At 54.2% G+C, this 22,671-nt stretch overlaps 1 protein-coding gene across 8 annotated transcripts in view; it reads left to right on the forward strand.

Annotated features, from left to right (window-relative positions):
* Positions 1-514: 514 nt before the first annotated feature.
* Syt17 (synaptotagmin 17) overlaps positions 515-22,671 on the forward strand; it is a 59,425-nt gene continuing 37,268 nt past the window's right edge. The window contains exons 1-5 of one of the 8 annotated variants that reach the window (XM_078024291.1): positions 515-934; positions 4,463-4,480; positions 5,123-5,271; positions 10,908-11,056; positions 14,843-15,462. In XM_078024291.1, the coding sequence (XP_077880417.1) occupies positions 920-934; positions 4,463-4,480; positions 5,123-5,271; positions 10,908-11,056; positions 14,843-15,462 (951 nt within the window). In that variant the 5' untranslated portion in view covers positions 515-919. Of the gene's footprint in view, positions 935-3,420; positions 4,301-4,457; positions 4,481-5,122; positions 5,272-10,907; positions 11,057-14,842; positions 15,463-22,671 lie in introns of those variants that run through there. The other 7 variants (XM_078024290.1, XM_078024292.1, XM_078024296.1 and 4 more) reach the window with 7 other exon arrangements.

Genomic DNA, 22,671 nt, shown 5'->3' on the forward strand with positions numbered 1-22,671 from the left:
GACACGCCCCAGGGCGCACGCTGGCGGCTCGGTTGCGGGCGGGCTGAAGCGCGCAAGAGCCGGGCACGGCGCTGGGTGGCGCTGCTGTGCCGCCCCGCGCTAGACCTGTTGCGTCCAGGGTGCGACTCCGGCAGGTTTAGGTACCGGGGCGCTCCGCTCTCTCCGCGCGCCCCCTGTAGCCCCGGCCACCGCACCGCCCTCGGGGCTCCCTGCGCCCACCTTTAGCTCAGGGCTCCCACTCATTTAGCCTCTGCCTGTTTCGCCGCAACCGAACTAGGCGCGTCGGGTGGGGCGGGAATAAAGTTTTTCCAAGCGGGTTTGGGGAGAGGGCTGGATGGAGGACCCTCCCAGCTCCGGACCCCAGGGCGGGCTAGGCTGTGCACTCCGACCTTCGCGGCCACCCCCGGAGTGCTGCTTACGGGTGGTGCCAACGCTGGGGCCCGCAGGATGGGCTGACCTGGGCGCCGCCCCCGCCACCCCCTTCCCCAGCCCGGTCCCCTCCCCCGCCTCCCGCGCGCTCCGGCTCCGGCCCCGGCGTCTCCGGCCCCGCCCGCGCCGGGGTCGCTGCAGTCCCCGCGGCTGCCCCGGGCTCCCTCCCAGGCGGCCCGGCCTTACTCCAGCCTGGGAGCGCCTGGGGGGAGCGCGGGACAGCCTGGGAGGCCGCGGCGGGGGCCCCGGGCGCCGAGCTCTGCGATCCGGGGAGGCGGCCCGACTCCGGGAGCCGGAACGCAGGGAAGGCAAGGACGGGGCGGCCGGCGGAGGGGCGGGCGCCGCTCATCAGCCACGCCAGTCACGTCTGGGGCCACCGGCTGCCTTCTCCTTCCTTTCCCCCTTGCTTTCTCCCCCCGCCCCTGTCGGCGAGGGCAAAGTGGCGGTGGCGGCGCCATGCCCGGGCCGGAGTGAGTGCGCGCGGGCGAAGATGGCGTACATCCAGGTAGGGCTGAGGTGGGGGCGCGGGCCGCCGGGGGCAGCGCCCTCCGGCTGGGCGCGCGCCGAGGGGAGGGCACGCGGCCAGGCTCCCACAAACTTGCCTCGAGAAAAAAGGGTGCTCGAGCGCAGGCGACCTGTGCAGCAGCGGTGGTGCGCCCCGGGAAAAGAACAGGGGACCCCGGGACCCTGGGATGGAGGGCCCTCGTGGGCTCTGCCTGCGCGCCCTCGCCTCCCCGGGAGGGAATGGGGGTGGGGCGGACACCCCCCCCCCCGCGCCCGCCTGTCCTCTCCCTGGCACCCCACCCCAGGGGAGGGGCCGCGGAGAGGGCGGCCCGGGGCGCGCCAGCCGCCCGGCCCGCCAGCTGCCGTTGCCGTGGTGACGGCTCCGGCTAATTGGCCGGCGGAGCTAGCTTGAGGCAGCTGTTCCGGCCAGGAGGGACAAGGACGTCGTCTCTCCCGGGCACTGAGTACTGAGGGGTGGGGGACATAGAGGCCAGAGCGCATTGGCGAAGGTGAAGGAGCCTGGCACTTTAGCTCCTTGCATTGGGGTCTGGGAGTTTGGACCCTCCCTCCATCACCTTGAAGAAGCTCCCCCAGGAACCCATGGGCTGAAATAATCTCCAAGCACCTCTTTGGCAGGTGGGGTGGGGATGAGCTGGGCTGCTTATTTGAGAGACGTTTCTCCTCTGCAAAGAGAGACGTGGCGACAGGTCAATGCCAAGGTCACACAGTCAGACTGGCTGTCAGACCCATGGAGCTGCTGACTTGGGGAGCTGGCTCCTCCGCCTGAGCCTGGCAGCAAAGCCAACGCTTACCCTCCCGGGGCCTCATCTTATCCCCTCAGCCCAGGCTGGGGGCTGCTGGCTCACGCATTCCTTCTTCTTGTCCCCAGACCCAGGGACTCTGTGGTCTGTCACCTGGCAGAGACTCCCCACTCCTCTTCTGGCTAAGAATCCCTGGATTGGCTTCCTTTTAGTGGAATCCCTAGGTCCTCATTTCAAGTTCAACGAAGGTCATATTTACTATGTGCTGAATATTGTCCTGAGATTGTTCACTCGTCACTGGACAAATACTTGGGTGACCACCCCCTGTGCTGAAGCACAGCAGCACAGTCCCTGCCCCTCTGGATGCACAATCTAGTGAAAAATGAACCTTAAAACAAGCCTTTGGGGGCTTTTAATGACTACCTGCAGCCCCAAAATTAAGTGCTTGCCCAAGGCCACCCATCTGTTCAGGGGTCCAGGTAGGATCTAAAACACCTGTTGGGGATAGTATGGGAGGTAACCTTCAGCATCTCACGTGAGGGCTCCGGATACCGACTTTTCCTTACAGAACAAGTTGGTGAACTTCTGTGAAGTGCCAGAAAGTGAATATTTTTTTTTCTTGGAGGCTCACGTGCTCCTTATCAAAGCTCTTCAACTCTGTAGTGGTGAAGCAGCCACCGAAGTCCTTGAGTGGGCGTGGCTGTGTTCCAATAAAACTAGTTGTTTTGGACATTGAAATTTAAATTTTGGACATTTTGCACAAGTCCATAAGGAGTAACCTACTTTGGACTTTTTTCCCCCAGCCATCTAAAATATACCAATCCGTTTTAGCTGGAGGGCTGTAGAGAGAAGCAGGCTCTGGGGCCTTACCTGCCCGCCTCTGATTAGATTAGCTGGGTTCTCCTTCCCTTACCTTCTGGTCTCAGTCAGTTCTCCATTGCTGACCACCCACGAGCCCAGGGCCCCAGTGTGAGGAAGAGGCGGCAATCCAGAGGACCTCTCCTCCCTTGACCCTTTTGTCTTTCTTGGGTTCTTTTTACTTCACGACACTCATCTTGCTCCTGGGCTTTGATAAAACTGTGCATCCTCAGCAGGGGCACACAGTGGCCTTGGGTCTGGTCATCATGGTTTTTTAGATGGTGCCCTTTTGACCAGCCTATGCCCAGGGAACGAGAGAATGGACATGGGACTTTGTAAATAAACACCACTTTATTCCAAACAAGTTGAAGCCCTTTGGCCTGTAAATCCCGCCAGGTGACAGATTCCTGCTGATCTGTGTACTTGTGTGTATGTGCCAGGACAAGACCTGGGGCCTGGGCAATCAATCACCTTGTTCTCATAAGACACAGAAAGAGTGCATTTTATTTTGCAGCCAGGCAGTACCCAAGCTTTTTCATAGTCCGAGTCCTATCTCAACAGCACCCCTTGAAGTAGGGAGTGGCCTTTCTACTAAAGAGAAGAAGCAACAGGTTCTGAGAGGCTCCCTGACTTGCTCAAGTCACATGGCCAGTCAGTGGGGCGGGGCCTGGATTGGCACTCCCCCACCCGGCTCCTTTGGGTGCACCTTCAGATCTTGTTCTGTGTGTGGTTTGAGGTTGGGGTTTGGGGGAGTATGTTGGAGTCTTTCCCAAGCTGCAGTTCGTCTCTGGCGGCCTCAAGGATTCTGAACTTTCCATGAGCCATGTATGACCTATACTGTTATTAATTGTTTTTTCTATAAATGGACTTTTTTTTAACTTCAAAAAATCATGTGAAGAGGAAACTTTATGTCAAGTACCCTAATAGGAAACCCAGATCACGGGGCGGTGGATGCAGAAAGTAACTGGAAAGCGACTCCGTATCGTTCCCTGCAGCTGGGCAGGGCGGACCTGGGGCTCAGAGCTGGGCTCACCTTCCTTTGTTTCAAAGGGAAGGTGGGCGTGATCCAGGGTCGGAAAGAAGTCAATATGTCCACGGGAGCAAACAGAGACCTTCTCCCTGCTTGCAAGAGACCCCCCAAAAGATGATAACGTCCCCCTCTTGACTTCAAAGTTCTGAGCTGGGCACCCCAGTGCATCTCGGGAGGCATCCTGGGCTGGGCTGCAGGCCCCTGAGCTTCCTAGTGTACTCAGCCCATTTGAAAATCATTAGCAAGAGGGTGGGGGAGTCTGTGCCTTGAGAACCTGTAAGAAGCAGATAGGGTGTGGGGGGGTCCCCCGCCTCCTGAGGACCTGACCGCAGCTTCCTGTCCAACTCCCCCGATTAGTGGGTGGTCATATAAAACTCTGCACATCACTATTGGAGCAGAATTGGAAGGTAGGGCCTCCGGCAGGGCGTGGGCTCCAAGTGCCATCCATTCGGTGCCTGCTTGCACGCTAGCTCATGATGTCCTTTTGGGGTGGCTTCGTGGCTATTTCTGTATAGGAAGGTTTGCGAGTCCCCTGGAGTCTGGCTGTGCTGGATAGCATGACTCTCTATCCACCCGCTCTGATTCATAACAGCATACGGTGCAAACCCAATCGAAATGCTCAAGTTGCCCATTCATTCGGTGTTGGCTAATCAGGAGGCTACCAGCAGCCCTGAGCATAGCAACACCTTGTTAGAAACTCCTCTCCCTTCCCAGGATGGTAAGTGGAAGATGCAGGGTGCCTTCCAGGTGACGTGCTTCTCTCTCTCTCTCTTTTTTTTTTTTTTTTTTTTGGAATATGGCTAAACTGGTCTCTCTCTCTCTCTTCCAACCCTCACCTCCTCCCGCCCCTGGGCTTCGGTGTGGATCTCTAAAAGGGCAGCTGGAACCACTGAACGAGGTGGGTTAATTCAATGATGTGTTGGGTCTGGTTTTCTCATCAAGAAGGGCTTGTCTCTCGTTTTGGAGTGTCATGTGGGGTTTCGGGGACGTTGACGATTCAGTAATAACTGGCTGTGGACCAGGGGCACCCCGTTCCCCTGCCTTTCGACTGAAAGGCAATCCCCATGTCAGAGGAAGCACTGATAGCAAGACAGATGTCCCTCCTTACCCCGCTCATTCCGCTTGACTCTCCCCGTTCACTTTCGAGATCATTGGGGAAAAAAAAAAAGAAAACAATTTTTTTTGCTTCTTTGCTTTGCAAGAAGAGAGTTAGACTCATCAGTGTTGGGAGAACCTATTGTCTAGCCCTCACGGGGTTCTAGAAAACACTCAAAGGCCCACCAAGAAAGATGCTCCCGGACACTAGGAAAGAAATACCTGCAAATGTGTGGCTGGCTGTCAGCAGCTTGGGCGCGGATGTTGGCCGTCTCTGTGCCGCGGTGGGTAAACAGAGATGGAAAACATCTTGCTCTCCAGGCTCCGCGTCCGAGTCATGCTCCTGTCTTTGTTTCCCGCCGGGATCGGCTGCTTGTAATTTTGGGTGTTGTTTCTCCCCTCCCTCTCCCCCCTCGCCCGCTGCCCACCTCCCCCGGGGCCTCAGGGTTTTCTTTCTAGAATCTCTGATCTGCTGATGTGTAGATGGAGCTGCCGGCACTGCTGTCAGAAGTGCTACGAGTCCAGCTGCTGCCAGTCAAGTGAGGATGAAGTGGAAATCCTGGGGCCTTTCCCTGCGCAGACTCCTCCCTGGCTGTAAGTACCACCTGAGAGTCGGGTGTCCAGGCCACCCGAGAGAGTTTGATTTTGGGGTGTGAGTCTCCGTGGGGCATCTCGGCTGCTGGTGGGGATGTGTCCTGAACTCCTTGTTTTGTCTGGCAAGCTGGTCCCGTGGGGTAGCTGTAGTTCAGCTGGTTTCACACGGGGCTTCTGAGATGGGAGATGGCCTCCCAGTGCTAATTGTGTGGGCACTTTGGATCCCGGGGAGTGATATTCCAAGAGGAAAAGACATCTGTGCACATTGGCATTCTTCAAAGGATGATCGCAGTCTAAGGGTCTGCATCCCAGACAAGTTGTCCCGACTCTCCGCACTTTAGTACATGCTCAATAAGTATTTTTTGCACAGAGGGGTAGATGGATGAACAAGCAATTGCCTTTTTTTTTTTCTTTGCTGGTCCAAACCAGAATTTCAGAAACAAGGAAGCAGGAAAGTACCTCCGGGCTCCATCCAGCCCTCCAACGCTGTTTATGTTCTCGCTAGCTATCTTTCATTTTATTTCTAATTCGCTTTCCTCCCGCGCCTGCATACAACATCTCCATCTGCCAGTCGCTCAGATATTTTGGGAACGCAGTTTTGAAGCTTCTCAGCCACGTGTCTGGTCCACCTCCCTGGGGCTGGGAGAGGGACGTGGTCAGAGAGTCTGGGTAAAGGCCAGGAGGAAGGGCCTGCAAATCATCAAGTGCAGCTCCTCAGGCCGGGGAGGAGCCCCAGAAAAGGAAGAGAGGTGATACCAGTCCCCACAGCCCCGGGGCATGTACCCTGTACTGTCCGAGCTGAGTCCCTGGGCTGGGATTCCAGAAGCTTCTGATCCCTGGCTTTCCCTGCAGGTTGGGGATCAGTCTTCTCATTTTCTCTCCTTAGAAGCAAACTTCAGCCAGGTGCAGTGGCCCAAATCTGTAATCCCAGAGACTCAGGGAGGCTGAGGCAGGAGGATCGCAAGTTTGAGGCCAGCCTCAGCAACTTAGTGAGACCCTGTCTCAAGATTGAAAAATAAAAAGGACTGAGGATGTGGCTCAGTGGTTATGCGCCCCTGAGTTCAATCCTGAGTATCAAAAACAAAAACAGAAAAGCAAGTACCAGATCTTTCCACAGCAGAGTGGCTCTCTGTCAGACTGTGTGAGTTCAAATCCTATTTCTACAGTCATTTTCTAGTACTGTGAATTGGGCAAGCTACTTAAAAAAAAAAAATCACTCTGTGCCTCAGTTTCCCATCTGTAAAACAGGATGATAAGATAGAGGCATCTCCTAGTGCTGAGATTAATTGCAGGAATTGCAGGAATAAATGAATTCCCGTATGGAAAAGTACTTAATCCTGACCACACCTTGTCGATCAGGAATGGATTCTTTTTACTGTACTGTGGTCTTGGTTTCCTCATCTGGAAAGTGGAATAGTAAAAGAACTTACAGGATTGTGACTGAGGGTAAGTGAGAGGGGCATATCACACGCTCAGCACCGCAGTCTGAGCTCTGTAAGAACTGGCTTCTGCTGTCACTAGCTGTGGACAGAGAGCCTGGAAGCTGGTGTCAAGGTGCCGAAGATCTTTCCCTTATCTGTGGGCAGCCCGAGTCCTCCGAGTGCGTCTGAAGTTGAGAAGTTGGTGAAAGCAACTCATTCATTGAGAAGTAATTCCCAGTGTGCGGCAGCTTCTGTGGCAGACACTGGCTCAGCCCATCTGGTCTCATTAAAGCTCTGCTTGCAAGAGGGCGGACTCTGGCAGGACAGGGAATTTTGTCTATCTTGACCACTTTAAAAAAAAACCAAAAACCAGTTTAACCTGCAGGTGGAAAAGGAATCCCGGAAGTGCCAGCCATCCAGTTGAGAAGTGACTGTCATTTTTTTGGTAGTTACTTCCTGAGTACACACAGAGCTGGGGTCCTGTTACCATGCTGGGGGATTTTGGATTTCATAGAGGACCTAAGTCAGGTGGGGAAGTCCAGTTGTCCCCTTGAGTTGTGCATTCACACCCTGCACACCGTATGGGACAGCCCAGCAGAGGGTCTTGTTATGGATAGTCCGTGGATGAGGGCTTCAGGCATGGCTGGATCCAGTAGCTCACGTGATATCGTTTCTTTCTTCTGTTTCTTTTTTGAATGGGGCTGCTCTCCCCACAAGCTAGCACTAGACTTACCTTCTATTGTCTTTGTAGCAAGAAAAAAAAATACAAAGAAACCCAAATCAGGAGAGACTCACTGGCCTGGCTTGTGTCCTGAGTCAGTCACTTGACCTAGCCCTTCCCTTGGAGGAAATGATGCTCTAGAATCATTCTGGCTCGCCTGCCCACCCCAGAGCCACCGTCACACAGGAGCTAAGCTCGGGCACCGAGGACTGGCGGCTGTTTCCCGTCAGGAGCCGGAGGGTGAATATTTAACCTAGGGGCCATATGGCAACCTCTTCCCTCTCCTGCAGCTGGGTGATAGCAGCCTTGATAAGCAGAACCGAGGGACATGGCTGCAGTCCCATGACGCACCATTTCAAGGTCGGGCGGGGGTCTGGCTGTGCAGTTTGCTGACTCCAGAGGAGGGAATGGGCCCTGGGTGGGCAGATACCACAAGCAGACCCATGTCATTTGGTTTTGCCACAAGCCGAGAAATGGAAGAAGGGGACCGGAACTTTCCCACCCGGGTCAGCACACCACACACACTCCAGGTGGCATCCTTCACAATGTGGTCTGGATGAATGGCACCATCTAGAGTTGTGCAGTCTGCAGCGTGAACAGCCATACATGAGCTTCACGCTTCCCAGGATGAACCAGGTCTCCTCCCCTCGACCCCGAGCAGCGCTTAACCCACTTTTGGGCACTCGACCGAATGCGACAGGGCATGCGAAATCTGTGCCAGGGAGGCAGGGTACGTCGTTCAGAAAGCGAATTTACAGCTTGTGTTCGCCCCAGATTGATTTACCAAGTGGGCAGTCGAATGTCATCAAACAGGCAGAGAGGAGAGCTGTCACTAGCGCCGGCTTGGCGGAGCTGCTCCTACAGTGACATCGGAGCTGGGAGCCACCTCTGAGAGCCCAAGAGCCACCTCTGTGTAGTGGCACGTGGCAGAGGAGCTGGCCCTTTGCCTGTGCTCTGCAGGTGATCTCAGGGGACATCTTATTACTCAAGTCACCAGCTTTCTTCAGCTGGGCGGGGCTGGGCTGGTAAGGGTCTGAAAAACCGTGATCCGATTGGCTGCTGTGGGGTCACGGCAGAGGATCCCTTGTTGGGGAGTAACAATTAATAACGGTGCTTATGTATTTGTCCCCGGCGCATACCTTAAGTGTCTAGCGTGTGCACAGTGGGGACCGGGCCCACAGGGGATGCACCACTTGCAGACCTCGACATTATCCTGGGCTCATTGGGGGTCCTGCTCATCACGGTTGTGCCTGTTCCCTATCCCTCTGTCCCCCACGTGTGGCCCTGGGGCTTGGATTTCAGGACCCCTGGGGGAGGGGCCGGGCTTCACCCTGACCCCTGGTTGCCTGAAGGGTGAGAGGGGAGAGAGGGGACAAGGGACATTCACTCAGAGACCTGTGACCTGAGACTCAGATAAGGACCCCGGGAAAGGCGTGTTCATTCATTCATTGAAAAGAGAAATGTGGGGCATCTCAGTGTGCCAGGCACCGCCAGGGCCAGGTGGGTGGGCAGAGTCCCCTACGGGGAGCCGCCGTGTGGTGCCAAAGACCGAGGATGAGCAGGCCAGCCTCCAGGGAGGAGGAGCCCTGGGGAGAGCAGCAGGGGGAGAAAAGGAGCAGGGACATGGGGGTGGGGGTGACCAGCACAGGATGGGACCCTCGGCAACCTAAACGTTAAGAAGGAACTGGAGCCGGGCGCCAAGGCACACACCTGCCATCTCAGAGGCTCGGGAGGCTGAGGCAGGAGGATGGCGAGTTCAAAGCCAGCCTCAGCAAAAGCGAGGCCCTAAGCAGCTTAGTGAGACCCCGTCTCTAAATAAAACACAGAATAGGGCTGGAGATGGGGCTCAGTGGTCAGGTGCTCCTAAGTTCAATCCCTGGAACCAAAAAAAAAAATAGAGAGAGAGAGAGAAAGAAAAGGCGCTGGTCCAGGGGACCCGAGGGACATTCTGGGCAGGGAGAACGGCATGGCTGGGCCTGATGGGGGGACGGCAGGGGCCTGGTGGCTGCAGAGGTGGGCGATTGTGTCTGAGAGGCTTTGGGGTGGTGCATTTAAGTCCTGGCAGAAGGACAGGTGCCAGAGTGAGCCGGGGCAGGCAGGAGGACAGGTGCCCCAGGCGCCCCCGGGTGGAAACACCCAGGCCCTTCCTTCCCTGGAGGAGGAGGCCTGCTTCCATTAAAGGAGACACATGAGGACGGCTTCAGCTTGTCCCCGCGCCCCTGCTCCCCCCCCCTTCTGCTACCTGCTCCTCCCCTCTCAGCACCGGGCCTGGGGTCCTGCCTGTCCCCCTCCCCTGCCGTCAGCTCTGCCTGGGGAGACTTCCTGGAAATCACCTGCTGCAAGCGGAAAGTCAGGCTGGGGTGTGGCCTGGGGGATGGGCCGTTGCCTGGTGACTCAGGGGCCCTTGGAGCTGCAGGTTCCCCGTCCGCATGGCCAGCTTTCCCTGCCCCTGCCGTCCCCAGCCTCCTCAGCAGCCTGGTGGGTATTCAGGAGACCCTCAAGCCACACCTGTTGTCATGACATCACTGAGGCGCACCGAGCGCCTGCCCACAGCATATCAAACATTGTTCTAGCATCTTCTATGTTAACGTGTCCAGCAGGTACAGCAGCCACACAAGGCAGCACTGTGGGGAAATGAGGCTCAGAGAGGGACAGGAACTTGCCCCTAGCACCCAGCCAGGGCACAGAGTGACCACCTCCTATCACTCCTTCCCTGCTCGTCCCCCATCTCCTCTCCCGCCCCCCAGAACCTTATGTGTCCCTTCTTGTGGGGGGAGGGTACTTGGAGGCACGGCTGTTGGTGCTGCTGCAAATTCATGGCTGTTTCTTCCCATCGAATTTCTGTTCTTCAATCATTGATTCTCCGGGCTGTTTTGCAGCGGCTGCCCTGCCACTCAGAGAGCCCTTGAGTGACAGTGTTATAGGAGATTTCTGAAGGATGTTAAATTATAGACCCAGGGACTGTTGAAATAGTAGGACTCTTGTCACCAGAAGCCACTTGCACAAGTTTGGATGCCGATAAACAACCACAAAGTACCCTTTTGGACCCAAGATGGACAGGCCTCCTTGACAGGTCTGTCTTCACTTAGCCAAAGTGGCGCCCCCACGTGGCAACAGCCCGGATTTACACATCCCTCCCCACCCACCAACTCCAGCTTTGAAATAATGCAGATCCCTGACAGATTGGTCTACATTGGGGACTATTCCTGGGCATCACGTGACATTGTAAAGCAAGATGCTACGGAGAGTCTCAGGCGACCACACTGTGACCTGTGTTATTCCAAGTCGCATCAAGTGCGAGGAGCGGATCTGAGAGCCACTTCCCGGGGGGTCTCTTTCATCCCGTGGCGGGGTCTGCCCTCAGCCTTTGGAGAGGCGCTTGCTTCCTGCTCCTGGTGCATAAAAGGTGCAGACAGCCAATGAAATTCGGGGTCGCGGGGGGCACATCCCCGGGGATTGCTCGACAACCCGCGGCCCCTCTTCCCCGCCTGTAGGATGGCCAGCCGCAGCAGCGAGAAGGATGGCGACTCCGTCCACACAGCCAGCGACGTCCCCCTCACTCCCCGGACCAACTCCCCGGATGGGAGACGCTCGTCCTCAGACACATCCAAGTCCACCTACAGCCTGACCCGGAGGATTTCCAGTGAGTGTCCCTGCTGGGACCCTTGGGGGTCCCGGCTGGCTTTCCCAGGCACTCAGCAGTGTCCCCAAGGAGAGAGGGGGAAGGGCCTCCTTGCGGGGGGAGGAGGTGGAGTGGGTGACGGTCTGAGAGACAGGGTGACACAGATGATGATGTGAAGGAGGGAGGAGCAGTCACACCTCCCTGATTTCTGCTGAGCCCGGTCAAGAGTGAGCATTCTGACTGATTTTTGCTCTTACTGATCACCCGTTGGATGGACTCGGCTCAGCTGATTGACATTCTCCCACGTACCATTTCAGATCCTGAAAGGAGAGTGTTGCCCCGTCGTAGCCCAGGGCGTGCCAATGCAGGTGACTTTGGGGTTGTGCCAGAGGGTTGGCTAGAGACAGACCTTGCCCTCCTGCAGAGACGGGTGGCCCCTGAGGCTCTGGTGTAGACTTCTAGGGCAGAGTGGGGACTGTGGCCAACAAAAGGGCCCTGGTGGCTGCTGCTCAGGTCTCAAAACCGGTAGCTGTGTGAGGCCGTGGTCCCAGTGCGGCCTGATCTTTCTCAAGAGAAGCTGGCCGCCTGGAGTTGTATATGAAATTTTCTTACTTTTGAACCTTAAAAAAAAAAATGCATATTCGGGTCAGTTTGACCACCCATTTTGTCCACTCTGCTGTGTAGCTTGTGCATTTGACCAGACGGAAAGATTTGGGAAGAAAAGAGGAGGAAGAAGAATAAAGTCCAAAGACTCCCACCTCCTATCACTCCCCCAATGTATCTTTATCTTATTTAGTTGATGTCCAAGAAATTTTATGGGGCCGGGGGAACTGGGGATTGAACCCAGGGGTGCTTAGCCACTGAGCCCCCCATCCCCAGCCCTTTTCTTTTGTATTTTTTCTTTAGAGACAGGGTCTCTCTGAGTTGCTTAGGGCCTTGCTAAGTTTCTGAGCCTGGCTTTGGACTTGGGATCCTCCTGCCTCAGCCTCCTGAGCTGCTGAGATTTCAGGCGCCCGCCCCCGTGCCTGGCTCCAAGATTCTTTTAATGGAAGGAAAAATCTTAAAATTCATAAGTGACAAATCCATTCAGGTGGAGGTAATTGATGTCTATTGCTGGGAGCAGATGAGAAAGGAAATAGGGGAAAAAAGTTCAGGTCTTGAATCAGGGGGACTGAGGGCATCTCGAGCTTCTTAAGCCTCCTGAGCTCTAGACGTTGCTGCCTGGTGCAACAGCCACCAGCCACACCTAGCTGTTGGGCACAAAAGTGGCACTGGGCCAGGTTAGGAGGGGTAAAAATGTAAAACACACTCTAGACTTTGAAGACAGTATGAAAAAGAGAATTTAAAATATGCTAAGCATTTTAAACTAAAATGTTTTTGTATTACATGTCAAAATTTTACACATTTTAAACGGAAATGTTTTTGTATTAGTCACATGTCAGAGTGATATTTTGGATATACAGATTGGGTGACCCTCATCTGAAATGCTTGGGGTTGGTAGTGTTTCATATTTCAGATTCTGGAATATTTCCAGAGACATCAGGCAATATCTCGAGGGTAGGATCTATGTCAAAATGTGAAATTCATTTATGCTTCATATACATCTTCCATGCAGAGTCTGAAGGTAATTTTATACTGTATTTTTAATGTGCCTAGTGTTTTGACAGCCACCTTTCACGTGAGGTCAGGTGTGGTATTTTCCACCCGTGGCATCATGTTGGTGTTCAAAAATTTGGATTCTGGCCAGGCACGGTGACACATGTGTGTAATCCCAGTGGCTTGGGAGGCTGAGGTGGGAGGATTGCAAGTTCAAAGCCAGCCTCAGCAACTTAGCGAGGCCCTAAGCAACTCAGTGAGACTCTGTCTCAATATGCTGGGGATGTAGCTCAGGTGTTGAGCACCCCTGGGTTCGATCCTTGATACCCCCATCTCTCCCCCAAAAGTTTGGATTTTGGGATTTTGGAATATTTCAGATTTTGGGTTTTGAGATGAGTGATGCTCAACTAGTAGGTCAAATAATAAATTGTGAAAATTCATTTCACCTGTTTCTCTGCATGTTTTAAAAGTTGTGGTGGCTAGACCATTTTAAGTCACTCTCATGGCTTGCGCTCCTGGCTGTCATTGTATTTCTGTGGACAGCGCTGGTCTCCATGATTCCTAAGTCTCACTCCCAGCTCTGAATACGGGGGATTTTGTTCTCACAGTTATCAGCAGACCTCCCGTGCCTCAGGCAAGATTCTCATGATGTTTGCTTGTAAAACAGATGTTCGGGCAATTAACAAAAATGTTGTGCTGAGCGTGATGGTGCACGCCTGTAATCCCAGCAGTTTGGGAGGCTGAGACAGGAGGATTGCAAATTCAAGGCCAGCCTCAGCAATTTAGCAAGACCCTGTTTCAAAATAAAAAGGGCTGTGGATGTGGCTCAGTGGTAAAGCACCCCTGGTTCAATCCCTGGTACCAAAAAAAAAAAAAAAAGAAGGAGAGAAATGAATTACAGTAGATGGGATAGAAAGAGAAGATGGGGGGGAGGGGGATAGTAGAGGATAGGAAAGGTAGCAGAATACATCAGTCACTAGTATGGCATTATGTAAAAATGTGAATGTGTAACCTATGTGATTCTGCAATCTGTATTTGGGGTAAAAATGGGAGTTCATAACTCACTTGAAACTATTTTTCGAAGTATGATATGTCAAGAGCTTTGTAATGTTGTGAACAACCAATAAAAAAAAAGAGAGAGAGAGAGAATGCGATGAGGTCATCTTCAGAACAGAGGGAGGAGCAAAGATTAGAGTGACAGATGTGGAGGCCTTGACCTCTGCAGGTTCACGGTGTGGGGGAGGCACCTGTGCCACCATCTTTGATGTAGGAGCCCGCAGTGACTCAGATTTACAGATGGGAAAACTGAGCCCCAGAGAGTCTATAATAAAATGCCCCGAGTCCCAGCGCTCAGGAATAAGTAGACAAGCGGAGTCTGAGCCAGGCACGCTGGCTCTTACAGGAGGGGCAGCCCAGGGTCCTGATCACAGCCAGGTGGGCCAGGATCGTCACCTGGTTCCTCCACCTAGAAGCCTGTGACCTTTGGGACATTCCTTAAAGCTTCTGCTTCCTCATCTGTAAAGCGGGCACGAGAGTGAACCTAATAATTCAAGGGGCTGAAAAGATGAGGTGACCTGGGACACACAATCCGTCTGGAAGGTACCTGGCCCTTGGCTGCTGTGAGGGTGGCGATGGTGTGATCTTGGTGTAAATGGAGAGTCCACTCGGCCCTGTGTCACACGTCCGTAATCCCAGTGGCTTGGAAGGCTAAGGCAGGAGGATTTCGAGTTCAAAGCCCGCCTCAGCAATTCAGCAAGGCCCTAAGCCACTTAGCAAGACTCTGTCTCAATATTAAAAGGGTTTTGTGTCCCGGGTTCCACCAGCTGTGGATCAGAAATACTCAGAGAAAAAAGAGTCTGAATGGGACATGTGGTTATCCCTCCACCACACAGTGGGACAGTTATTTCCGTAGCACTTGGCACTGAGAGGGGACTAGGGGTTAGAGATAACCTGGAAAGGGACAGGGGGATGTCCCCTGTTCTCGGCCCCAAACACTGCCACGTTTTTTACCAGGGACTTGAGCGCCCACGTGGTTTTGGTATCTGGGGGGATCCTAGAACCCGTCCCCCGCACAGATGGAGGGACAGCCCTATTTCCAAGTGTGCCGAGAAGAGCATGCAGAGCAGAGTGGACCTGAGAGCCTGTGTGCTGCCCCCGAGGCCCCCGCCGTCCAGGTGGCGGTACTCACGGTCATTTCTTGGGGCCGGGTAGGTCTGGAGTCGCGGCGCCCCAGCTCCCCGCTCATCGACATCAAGCCCATGGAGTTCGGCGTCCTCGGCGCCAAGAAGGAGCCCGTGCAGCCGTCGGTGCTGCGCCGGACCTACACCCCCGACGACTACTTCCGGAAGTTCGAGCCGCGGCTCTACTCCCTGGACTCGAGCAGCGACGACGTGGACTCGCTGACGGACGAGGAGATCCTGACCAGGTACCAGCTGGGCATGCTGCACTTCAGCACGCAGTACGACCTGCTGCACAACCACCTGACGGTGCGCGTCATCGAGGCCCGCGACCTGCCGCCCCCGCTCGCCCAGGACGGCGCGCGCCAGGACCTGGCGCACTCCAACCCCTACGTCAAGGTGTGCCTGCTGCCCGACCAGAAGAACTCCAAGCAGACGGCCGTCAAGCGCAAGACCCAGAAGCCCGTGTTCGAGGAGCGCTACACCTTCGAGATCCCCTTCCTCGAGGCCCAGCGGAGGACCCTGCTGCTGACCGTGGTGGACTTCGACAAGTTCTCCCGCCACTGCGTCATTGGGAAAGTGTCCGTGCCCCTGTGCGAGGTGGACCTGGTGAAGGGCGGGCACTGGTGGAAGGCGCTGATCCCCAGCTCTCAGGTAAGGGTGCGCTTTGAGAAAAAAGCATCATTTTAATTTAATTTTATTATTTGATTTTTTTCTTGGGAGGGAGGGACTGGGGATTGGACTCAGGGGCACTCGACCACGGAGCCCCATCCCCAGCCCTATTTTGGATTTTCTTTAGAGACACCGTCTCCCTGAGTTGCTGAGGGCCTCGCCTTGGCTGAGGCTGGCTTTGAACTCGCGACCCTCCTGCCTCAGCCTCCCGCGTGGCTGGGATGACAGGCCTGCGTCATGCGCCCAGATATTATTTAAAATTTCTTGACATGATTTTTGACTCCCAAGAGGTTGAGGAAATCGCGTGCAGTTCCTGTGTCCTCTGTCCCCCAAGGACAGCGTTTCCATGTACCCCAGAGTACATTAGCTACATCAGGAAATGGATAATGGTGACTAGCCTAGGCCTGGCTCAGATGTCCCTGTTATTTTTTTTTTTTGCACGGGGGTGTGTGTTGGGGGCGGGGCGCCTTTGTGTGTGTGGTTCTGTGAAATCTCACCACATATGTAGGATCATGTAACCAGCACCACTCTGGGACTTGTTCTGTTATTGATGTTGAGTTATTTAATCAGGAGAATGATTGTCTGGGGCATAAAGCTATCCGTCATTCTGACTTCCAGAAATTGATTTGGGGAAAAAAAAAAAAAAGTGAGCAGGAGAATTGGCTGATGCATGGATATTTTTCAGGCAAATTGTTAGATTGGCTTCCTGTCCCCCCACCCCCCCCACCCCACCCCCCCGCAGCAGGGGACCTGTGATTGGCTGCTGCTGGGAGGCCACCCAGGGACGGGTAGGAAGATCTGGACCACCCCCACCCCCCAGGCAAGGGGAAGACCCAACCAGTACAAGGCCCATCCAGCTGTCACAGGGTGACCACAGTCCACCCCGTGCAGGCAGGATCGTTTTACACGAACACACCAGGTGCACCTCAAAACTGTACTCTCTTGGCCAAAGCTTTGATGACCTTGCACCACATCTAGGGGTGCAGCTTTGCTGGGTACAGGGGACCAAACCCAGGGCCTCATGCATGCTGTGCACACACTGTGTCCCCAAGCTTCACCCCCAGCCCTCAGGTGCAGGTTCTAAACACGAGGACAGAAGGGACTGTTCCACTATCAGTGTGTGTGTGTGAGTGTGTGTGTGTGTGTGTGTGTGAGTGGGTGTGTATGTGTGTGTTCAATGGTAGAGACTGATCCCTCCCTTAGTTTGGATTCCTCGAGAAGACCTTGAGGCAAAGCAAGTTGTTTATGAGGGAGGGGACCCCAGGAGGTGACAGGATGCATGATCTAGCTGGCTGTCCCAGGAGGTGACTAGTTCCTCCCCCCTGCTGTGGAAACTGGGTGCTCATGTGGATCACGCTGCAGAGGGGCGAGGTGCTGGGTGTTTGTCCACCAGCTGCTGCTGGGCTGGTCACTGATGGAGGGCTGCTGGGAATCGGGAGGTCCATCTCCTGATGGACCCGGGTCTGTGGCACTGGCGGGCCAGGAGACCTCTGGCCTCTGCACGTGTCCAGCTGGTTTCAGCTGGCTGGCAGGCAGGGTGTGCTGAGGTGCTGAGGGTGGGGAGAGGGTGGGCAAGGTGTTGGCTGGTCTACTGTCACCCCAGCCCAGCACCCGGCTGTTCCTCTGGGCGGATCTTCCCTCCTGGGACTACCAGCAGGTGGGTTGGGTGCTTCCTGTGAGTCTCCCGTGATGCTTGACATCTGGTGACTTACGGAAACTTGTGGGATGGCAGCAGCAGGCACAGGGTGGGAGATGGACCCAGGGGAGGGGAACTGGGACCCCCTCAGTCTGGCAAGCGTGAGGGAGATGGCCGGTGCTCAGCCCCCCCGCCATATCCTGGCTGTGCGAGGGTCCCCATGCTGTCTCACGGGTGGAGTGGAGGGAGGCACACCACCGTGCAGGTGTGAGCTCGGAGTTAAGGGGTCTCCTGGGTAAAGGAGCTGGTGGGTGGTTAGCCCACCCCAGGGGCCAGCTCCTGTCAGGACATAGTCATGACACCTGCGTGGGCGTCGTGAGGAAGGCCAGAGGGGGCGAGGCTGTCTGCCCACTCCCCACCTCGTGACTTCTTGAAGCAGGGCAGCTGCCATTTCAGAAGCCGAGTGACTCTAAGGATGGCTGTCTGCCTTCCTCCTAAAGAGAGACGGCAGGGCCTGGCTTCTGTCATTGTGGAAGCAAGTTTGTCCCTGGTGACAGGCCACCTCCCCGTCCTCGGCATGAGCTGCAGGCTGGGCCTCTGGGTTCCTGTGAGCTCCAAGTATGTAAGACTGAGATCTCTCAAGTGTGGGAACAGCTCGGATTGCTCATCTGCGCTCTGTGCTGTCACATCGGGGCTTCAGAGCTTGCTGCCCGTGCTGCTGGCAGGCGGGTGGTGGCTGTTCCTGTCACTGTGGGTTTGGCCCTGCAGTCCTGGCCGAGGACTCCTCTTGTGCCCCCTTATGATTAAGATGACTTTATTTATTTTATTTTTTTTACCTCTGCTTAGAGCAGTGTTGGGAGAATCATCTAGACCCTTTGGATAGATTTTTCTCTCTTCCCCCCATTACCCTTTGTTCTTTCTTCTTTTCTAGTTTGCTCAGTTTTTTTTCTCCTATTTTTCTTAAGGTCCTATTAGGTGCCAGAGATCTTTAGTTGGATCAACAAAATAAATATCCTACAATCCCCGCCTGCAGGGAACTCTCCACTAGCAGAGGACACAGACTTACAAATGGCAGTTCTTAGTATATAGTGCGCTTCGTGCAGGGACCAAGGCGCCCGCTTCATTGAGCGAGGTCACATCTGCCCTTGAAAAAACCCTTTGGAAGGCGCCGTCTCCCCCTGATTCCAACACAAGAGGTCCAGCTTGCAGTTGGGGAATCAGTGGATCTTTTTTTTTTTTTAATATTTATTTTTTAGGTGTAGATGGACACAACACAATGCCTTTATTTTTATGTGGTGCTGGGGATCGAACCCGGGTCCCGCCCGTGCTAGGGGAGCGCTCTACCGCTGAGCCACAACCCCAGCCGAATCTGTGGATCTTAATTGAGAGTTTTCATGTTAGTGACACCGACTTGGGGGAATCGTGCTGCATGGATTTCTCTTTGAATGCCAGAGCCGTGCTTTCTGAGAGACAAGGAGCTCATGCTGCAAGAGTTCCTGCTCACCTGGGGCTCCGCTCTCTCTGGGTGGGAAGGCCAGTTGGTTATGCTGGGTTCTCTGGAAGCACAGCCTATGACAGGGATGGGGACATGGGTTAGTTTCCTGGGCACGAATCCGTGTCTCTTAACACTCCAGAAATGTATTGTCTCGGAGTCCTGGAGGCTCATCCTCCAAGATGGAGGCACTGGTACAGCCAGACTCCCCCGCAGCCTGCCACGGTCTTTCCCTCCGGCTCCCTCCTGGCTTCTGGTTTGTGGGTGCTTCTCAACCTGTTCTGGCTCCCAGCTGCATTTCTCTGTTCTCTGTCTTGGCTCTCAACGGCCAGCTTCTCCCCGGGTGTGTCTCCCAGGACACCTGTCATGTGGATTAGGACCAGCTCTGCTCCAGTGTGACCTCATCCTAGATAAAGTCATCATAGGTGCCCCTGAACTTAAGACAGGGTCACATCCCAGCTAGCCCATCCTGAGTCCCAAGTGCAGTTCATGCCCCTGGATCTGTTGCACACGAGTTTGGCTGGGCCGGGTTTAAATGCCCACAGAACGCTTGGATCAGTCTACGCGGGGCAAGACCGTCTAGTGCAAGTTCTGCTTTACAACCAAGCATTGCCTAGTGTGTTGAACTCTACTGAGAATGGAAACCAGTGTTTTTATGGGCTCCCTTCCACACCATAATAAAGTCAAAACATCGTAAGTCAAGCCACTGTGAGTTGGGGGTCTTCTATATGTCGGCAATGACCTTATTTCCAAAGATCACATTCTGAGGTACTAGCAGTTAGGACTTCAGAATGTCTTTTCAGGGGACATAATTCATTCCATAAATAGGATGCATGAGAGAGTCCTTCTAGATAAGGGTTCACAGCCAAGCACTGCATGGTCTCCTGCCAAACCCAGAGCGGGGCTGGCCCATGGCGGGAAGGGGACTCTCCATCATAAACTCATCATGAACTCACTCTGCACAGTTGCTCCCTCTCTAGGGACAGCTAGAGCCAGGGAGCTAGCCTTTTGCACCCCAGTATCAGCCAGTCATTGGCTATGAGCCAGACTGGGAAACTTGATTCTTGCCAAAGCTCTAGAACAGCGATTCTGAGCCAGGGACAACTTGGGGAACATTTTGGGTCTGGTGGGTGGGAGATGCTACTGGCATCTCGTGCATAGAGACCAGGAATACCGCAAAGTTGCCCAGGATGGTCCCCACGGCGCAGTTGTCCAGCCCGTACCGACAGGAGTGCTGCAGACTGCCATGCGGGAAGGCAGAAGGCATGCTGGGAGCCGAGTCCTAGCCCACACTTGGAGTGGAGGGAGAATCCTGGAGCAGAGGTTACAAGGACCCGGTTCCTGGTGCTGCTTCGTCTTTCGCACCATACAATGGAAAAGGAGAGACTGGCCCCAGACAAAAACCTCCATTTAGCAAAAGAGGCCAGCAGTGTAGACGAGAAACAGAATCCCCACACAGCACGTGAAGGCCACTACTGTGATTGGAGTTTCTGGTTCTCACTGGAGGCCAGCATCTGCCTTCACCTGATTGCTTGGTGGTCAGTTCAACGGGAAGTTCCGGAGGACATAGCTGTGTCACAAGGTGTAATCAGAGCCACTTGATCCCTTGGTAATGGTGTGCAGTGATTCTGAGTAACTCTAGGGGTCTAGTCCTGCCGTCTCTGCCCTGGGGAATCCCCATGGAGGATGAGCAGGGGACTCATCGGGCTGGTGTGTCGGCATTTTCTGGCTCATGGCCTGTGAGTGTTGTGGCTTTGGTCTTGGCATTCAGGAACTAGGCAGCGAATGGGCCTGTCATGTATTTGTGGTCTGATTGATTAGACGTGGTCAAAAGGTCGTGGAAAATAAGGACCCAGAGATACAAAACCTGAGGGTGAACACCACAAAATTACCCTGAGTGTGAAGGGAGACCCCGCTCCTCCAAGCAGATTGAAGGCCACTTACCAGCGAGATCTGTGTCGGTTCAACTCTTTCTTTAAAAATTACTAGTTATGGGGCTGGGGTGGTGGCTCAGTGGTGGAGCACTTGTCTAGCATGTGTGAGGCCCTGGGTTCGATTCTCAGCACCGCAGATAAACAAATAAATAAAGGTCCATCAATATCTAATAACAATTTTTTTAAAAAAAAATTACTAATTAGTTTTAATTGTGGTGCAAAACATGTAATCTAAAATTTATCACCTGTCTTGGCTTTCCAGGACTACAATAAAATGCATGAGAGAACAAACTCATGAGAGAAAAGAGTTTGGAGGTTCCAATTCCAAGGTTAGGGTTCCCCTTTGCTTTGGGCACCTGATGAGATCGTAGGTCATGAGCAGGATGGAGTAAGAAAAAGAAAACCTACATCACAACCTGTGGAGTGGTGGAGGGAGAGGAGGGCGAGGCCCCCAACCCTTCCCTTCAAGGGCTGCCTTCATTGACTGAGGACCTTCCAACAGGCTCCGCCTTTTAAAGGTCCCACCACCTCCCAGTTCTGCCAACATGGGAACGAGGCTTTACCACATGGGCCTGTGGGGGGCTCCTGAGATCCAAGCCAGACGTGGAATGTACTATAGCCTCAGCTGCTCTGAAGCCTGAGGCAGGAGGAGAGTGTGAGCCTAGGATTTCAAGGCCAATTTGGACAACAGAGTGAAAACCTGCGTCTTGAAAAAGAAAAACAGATCCACACGTGGCCTCATCTTCGCCATCTCTGAGCCTCTCGTTCATTGGCTCTCAGCACACGGATGAGGACGGTCGACCTTCACCACTGTCCACCTCCAGAACTGTCTTCATGCTGCGGAACGGAAATTCTGTGCCGTTAAACCGTGATCCTCTTTCCCCTCGTTATGGGCTGGACCTCAAATGTCCCCAAAGCTCAGGCTTTGGAGACTTGGTCCCAGGGCAGCGGTGGCCAGAGATGAGGCTCTGGGGGCGTGTTTGGATCTCGAGGGCTCCAGCCTCATCGATGGGCTGATCCATTGGATCAATTAGTGATCTGAATTCACAAGTGGGTACGTGGGGCGTGGTTGGGGGAACTCTGTCACTGGGTGTGCCCTTGGGGACTATATCTCGTCCCTGGCCCCTTCCTTCCCAGCTCCTTCCTGGCTGCCGTGAGCTGGGTAGCTTTCCTTGGCCGCGGGGTTCTCCCCAACCTCAGGCCCAGAGCAGCGGAGCCCACCACCAAGGACTGAACTCCCAAAACCCCAAGTCCAAACGATCCCTCCTTCCTTCATTGGTCTCCTGAGATATTTTGGTTACAGCAACAAAAAAACACAGCCCTCCTCCCTGGCCCCTGCCGACCACCGTTCTGCTTGGCATCTTGGTGGGTTGACTGCTCCAGGGACCTCACAGAAGTGGAGACGGACAGTATTTACCTTGTCATTGGCTTATTTTGCTTCACGTAATGTCCTTATGGTTTGCTCACGTTGTGGCAGATGAAAAGATCTTCTTCCTTTTAAATGCTGGGTAATATTCCTCTGTGTGTGCGCGTGCGTGCATTTGTGTATGTGTGAAGGGGGGAGATTTGTTCATTCATTCATCTACTGGTATATCACTTGGGTGGCGTCCATCTTTTGGCTCTTGGGAATGATGCTGTGCTGCTTTGGAACACACTGGGTGTACAGACATCTCTGATCAGCCCTTTTCTTTTCTTGAGCTGTATAAATATCCAGGGTGTTTCCAGTTCATTCCTCTTGAGGGCACATGGCTTTGGGAAGGAAAGGCAAAGGTGCCGGAGTCCCTGGGATCCTGGCAGAACCTCCCAGAGCAGTTGGGAGGATACACAGGCGTGTGCCTTTAGGGGGCTCACCAAGTCTGAGTCTTAAGATTTGCACATTTCACTCTATATCAATTTAACATAAAAATCTTAAAGCAAACGAACACCCAACCATAGGCAACCATTAGACTCTGATGAGTGACATCCCTGCCGACACGTTTAGGGGTACTGTGGTCTGGGCGTCCGTGTCCCTCCCCCACACATATGTGTTGAAATCCTCACCCCCAAGCTGAGGCACAAGAGGCGGGGCTTTGGGAAGGTGGCTAGACCTGAGGTCAGGCTCTCCTGGTGGGACCACTGAGGGCTTGTCC

Source organism: Ictidomys tridecemlineatus, chromosome 10 (assembly GCF_052094955.1).
Source record: "Ictidomys tridecemlineatus isolate mIctTri1 chromosome 10, mIctTri1.hap1, whole genome shotgun sequence".
Classification (NCBI taxonomy): Eukaryota; Metazoa; Chordata; class Mammalia; order Rodentia; family Sciuridae; genus Ictidomys; species Ictidomys tridecemlineatus.